Consider the following 5,191-nt stretch of genomic DNA (forward strand, 5'->3'; position numbering starts at 1 on the left):
ATATATATATATACTTATATATAGATATATTTAGATATAGATATACAGATATATATACATATATATTCATATTTGTGTATGTATCCATATATATATATGTATATTTATATATGTGTGTATATATATATATATATACATAAATATAAATACATATATATATATATATATATATATACTTATATATAGATATATTTAGATATAGATATACAGATATAAATACATATATATACTTATGATTATATATGTATGTATATTTAGTGACATATATGTGTATACTTACATATACATGCACCTAATTGTGTTTATACCTGCAGTGTGTCCCCAAAAGTAGAGACCCACATTAAATTATTCTATATCTGTTTTTTGAAATCTAGATTTCATTTCAAAGTTTTTAGAATTCACAAGCAGAATTAAATTTGAAAGTGGTGGCCATTCTGGTGCAATCACTGCTGAGTAAAAGGAAGTAACAGAATCACTAAGCTCAAGAAACTTTCATTCCTTATTTATGTGCATTCTCATTTGTGGTGGTCATGTGTGTATTTAGCTGATGATCGTCAGGTTGCAAGTTCAATTCCTGGCAGGACATTGTGTCCTTGAGCAAGACATTTTATTTCACATTGCTCCAGTCCACTCAGCCAGTCATTCAAAGGGTCCACTTTGTCACACTGAATTTCCTTGAGAACTAAATTAAGGGCATTCGTGTCTGTGGAGCGCTCAGCCACTTCATTTTCAAGAGCAGACAGTTCCACTGATCAGATCAACTGGAACCCTTGTCATCATAACCGATGGAGCACCAGTCATTCTCATTTAATGCTTGCTTTCATTTTAGCCACTGGTTTTGCTTTTGCACCATAAGCTTTGTTCTTCAAGAATTCACATGAAAATGTCTGGTGATGTGAGGTCCAGTGAACGCAAGGGGTCTGGTACCTCACCTCTTCTCCCAATCCTTCTACTTGTCAAAATCTCAGTAAAAGATGTCCTTACATGACCATGGCAGTGTTGTGATGCTGCTAATATTATTCCACAAACTGTTCTTGAATGTTTAGCATGAAAGATTGCCATACCAGTTTCTAATGCACCAGACCAGTCTTGGTTCCATCAAGAAGGAATGGTCCAGTTATTTTTTGTTTTTTTTATTTGATGAGCCAGCACCCTACTGTAACTTATAGTTAATTCTCATGGTATTCCTCCATAACATAGGGATTCTCAAATCAGTGCAGTTGTGGCTAATTGAGCCAGTTAATTAAAATGCAGCCTCATTATTCCTATAGAAAAAGTATGTCTTCTGCACATCTTACCAAGCACCTCTCTCAAAACATAACCGTTTTATCTGAGTTATCTTTATTAAAAGCATGGACCTTTCTTGAAAGCACATCAAAATGCGATGGATGTTTGATGTTGAGATTTCTATCTTGTGACTCATTTATCACACCAAATTTTTTGGCTTTGAGCTCTGGCAGTATGTTTCTCACATATTTCTTGCTTTCTCTGGCTATTCAACATCCAACATTCTTCAGGAACATTTCTTGTGGCTATTCTGAACTGTTCTGTTTGCGTCAGACTCATCTCCGACTCAAGCGATGCTAAGTCACAGAACCTGATCTGTTTCAAACCCCCTCCTAAACTGTCTTTACCCTTCAACAGCATTTTCAAATGAATTTCTTTTATTCAAAGCTTAGTCTAGCTCCCTTCATTATTTCAAAGGAGTTACATCAAAACAGAAATGAAGATTATATATACATTATTTTGGGCCCCTTCCCCCTGTATATCTAAGTATACATATATATATACATACATATACCTTTTATGTATATGTGTATATTTATGTATAAATTATACTGCTGTTATTGTACTAGTGTGTATATAACTACTCCAGCATATATATATATATATATATATATATATATATATATATACGTGTGTAAGTGTATGTCTGTATGTATACTGCAATTATTGTACAAGCATATAAAAGGCGTTGACAGTATTCAAAATTCTGAAATTTCATTACATAAACTCACAGCAACCTTGTATTGTCTTCTGCTTCATGTGATATGTCACACACACACACACACACGCCACATGATATCTATGTATCAGAAACTCTGGTCCAAATTGCATACCAATTTTTACCCTATTTTATATTCTATTTAAACTCAGTGATTCCAAACCGAACGTACATAACTTTTGATTCATTGGACTGTATATAATAAAACTTGATATTTACCATATCTGGACCAGTCTACGTTCATTCTATATTATTGTTGTTACTGTTTTTATTATTATTATTATTATTATCATCATCATCATCATCATCGTTGTCATGTTATTACTATTATCATCATTATCATCATGTGATGAAAACACAGTGTATTTCGCTGGGAAGGGTGGCAAGTGTAGCGGATGTGTTTACGATTCTATATTAACATCATCTGTCGTTGCTGTTGTTTATTTTTGTTTTGAAGTTAAAAAAAGAATGGATTTCTTTGTGATGACTCCAACACTTTCATCTGGTAAATGAGAAACAACCCCCGTCTCTTTACAGTTGAAGGAATTCTTGGTGATATTTGTTGTTCAGAGGAAGAGTTTATGCTTAAGTAGATGACGAGAGTGAGACAGACAATCAAGCTGGAGAAAGGGGTGAGGAAAATAGCGATTTGGGTGGACAAAGTCTGGAGTTAAGAGATGGACTTATTATTATGATTATTAGTCTTCTGAATGTTTCTGTGATTCTGTCGATTAGTTTTCCTGCAATTGTTACTCTTGAACTGTGTGTGAAGCTATTTATTTGCTCAGGAGCCGAGATGGAGGGTAAAGTTAGAGACAGAGTCTCAGGTCTGAGAGACTTAATATCTCTGGAAGAAGGCCCCGTTGGCTGCCACAGCCTGGTTCCTGTCATCTGTCAACCTTTTCAGCTCTGTCAGCTCTGTCCAGTCCTCATATCAGTACAGCTCTACTACAGGTCGTGCATCAGCAAAAGCCCTCGACATGCGCCACGCTGTGACGAGCCCCATCTGGGTCCTTTGCAGAATCAAGATAAATGACATCTATGTTTCAGCAATTTATAAGTTGCATCACTCAGTCAAAATGTTAACAGAAGCTGTGTAAGGTAGCTTCTTCCTGAATGGAAGCCATGCTGGGTGTCAGGGAACAATTCATAATATGATCTGGGAACATGATCAGCTTCCTCCTGACAATTTGTTCCAAGGCTTTTCTCATGTTTTGCATCCTCTCCATTTCCACGTTTATGGATGGGACATCTTGTGTCATTCTTTAACTTTTTTGGAAGTCCACCACTTGCAGGGAAACTTTATAACAGGATCTACAGTGGTTTAGTTAGGGTCCCTTTGCAAGTTTTTAAGGAGGACTTTTGGGAATCCATCAGGGCCTGTGGCTGGGATTAAGCTTATTTCATCAATGGCTGATGTTACGTCAGTGTACTCTGTCTCTTTGTAATTGATAACTGATGTTACTGTGTGTAGAGCTGTTGTGTCAAAGAACACATTCGGCTTGTGTATTTGCTGGTGTCCCAACGGAGATGTAGCATTGCTCATTCAGTATTTCAATTATCCTCTGGGGGTCTGCAGTCAGTGAGCAATTTTCTTTGAACAGTGGCCCTATCTTGTACTGTACTGAAGCTGACTCATTTGCAAATGCGCACACACACACGTATACACACTCACATTTCCCAGTTTCTTTGTTGACAACTTAGAACTTTATGCAAAGAATATGCATGAGATGAAGAAGATCCTTGACCGAGTTATGACATTCTCAAAGGATGGAGGATTGGAGTTTGGTCTGGATAAATGTTGTTATATGGTTGTAACTTTTGAACATTGGACCTCCCAGAGGCAATGACAGGAGACCAAGACCTATGGAGATATGCTGTGATTGAGAAGACCCAGCAACTATAAATGAGATCGCAGCCATGGCCGATGCTGGTGTTGCATGTCTGGCCCATTTAAGAGTAGCCCTGATGTGCCAGGTGATATGATATGGTTGAGAAGACCTGCTGAGTCAAGTAGAACCAAAATCGTAACTGTGACCAGTGCCCCCTGTTCCTATGGCATGTAAAAGACATCAACCAAATGTGGCCGATATCAGTACCCCATAACTGGCTCCCATAGCCATGGCACGCAAAAAGCACCCACTACACTCTTGGAGGGGTTGGCATTAGGAAGAGCATCCAGCTGTAGAAAACATTGCCAAATCAGATTGGAGCCTGGTGCAGCCATCTGGCTCTCTGAACCTCAGTCAAACCGTCCAACCCATGCCAGCATGGAAACTGGACGTTGAACAACAACAATGATGAGGAGGATGATGATATATATACACACAAATATATATATTGGGTCGTTAGATAAATTGTTCTCCTTTTCCCCATTCTTTTGATCATTTCCAATGACTCTAATTAACGTATATCGTTATTGTAGTGGTTTATGGCTTCTTCTCCCCCGGTTAATTTTTTGAAAATTGAGCAAATTTCACCTCGTTTTAGACATGTCGTGATGGAGAGCCAAGAAGGGGAAAAAAGGCAAATTCATCTGACAACCCGACAGAAATTGCAAAATTCTTCAATTAATCACAGCAACTTCAAGTTGTGAACTTCAGCATAAAAAAGAATAATGATTGATGTGAATGATGAGATAGAAGAATAAGCAAAGAAGGCAGAATGTAGCATAAACTGGTTTTATTTGAGAATTGTCCAAAGCAAGTAATCCTAAATGTCTGACGCCAATGCACTTCTCGAATATCAAGGGTGTACATTAGAAAATTGAGTATATATTGAAGTACGCTTGTATGTATATATGCATGTATATGTATACACATGCACACAGATACACAGATGTATATGCACACACACACACACACTTACATATTTATATATATGTCTATATACACGTATATATATATATATATATATATATAGACACACACACATATATATATGTATGTATGTGTGGATATACACACACATGTATGTATATATACAAATAAATATATATATATACACACTAAACTTACACACACCCACACACACATATACATACATACATACATACATACATACTTACAGACACTTATTATTCCATATCACATACAAAAGAGCATATATATATATCAATATATAGAATATACATATATAAATATATGAAGGTATGTATAATGTTCAATGGTTATATATATAACAAAG

The 5,191-nt window shown here is 36.3% G+C and overlaps 2 protein-coding genes across 2 annotated transcripts in view; both read left to right on the forward strand.

Annotated features, from left to right (window-relative positions):
- Positions 1-3,041, forward strand: part of LOC106873334 (uncharacterized) — a 33,305-nt gene extending 30,264 nt beyond the window's left edge. The window contains exon 5 of the mRNA XM_052977716.1: positions 2,741-3,041. Within this exon, the coding sequence (XP_052833676.1) occupies positions 2,741-3,041 (301 nt within the window). The remainder of the gene's footprint in view (positions 1-2,740) is intronic.
- LOC106873342 (calpain-2 catalytic subunit) overlaps positions 1-5,191 on the forward strand; it is a 130,237-nt gene that overhangs the window by 11,544 nt on the left and 113,502 nt on the right. The window lies entirely within an intron of this gene.

The sequence above is a fragment of the Octopus bimaculoides genome, chromosome 28, assembly GCF_001194135.2.
Source record: "Octopus bimaculoides isolate UCB-OBI-ISO-001 chromosome 28, ASM119413v2, whole genome shotgun sequence".
Lineage (NCBI taxonomy): Eukaryota > Metazoa > Mollusca > Cephalopoda > Octopoda > Octopodidae > Octopus > Octopus bimaculoides.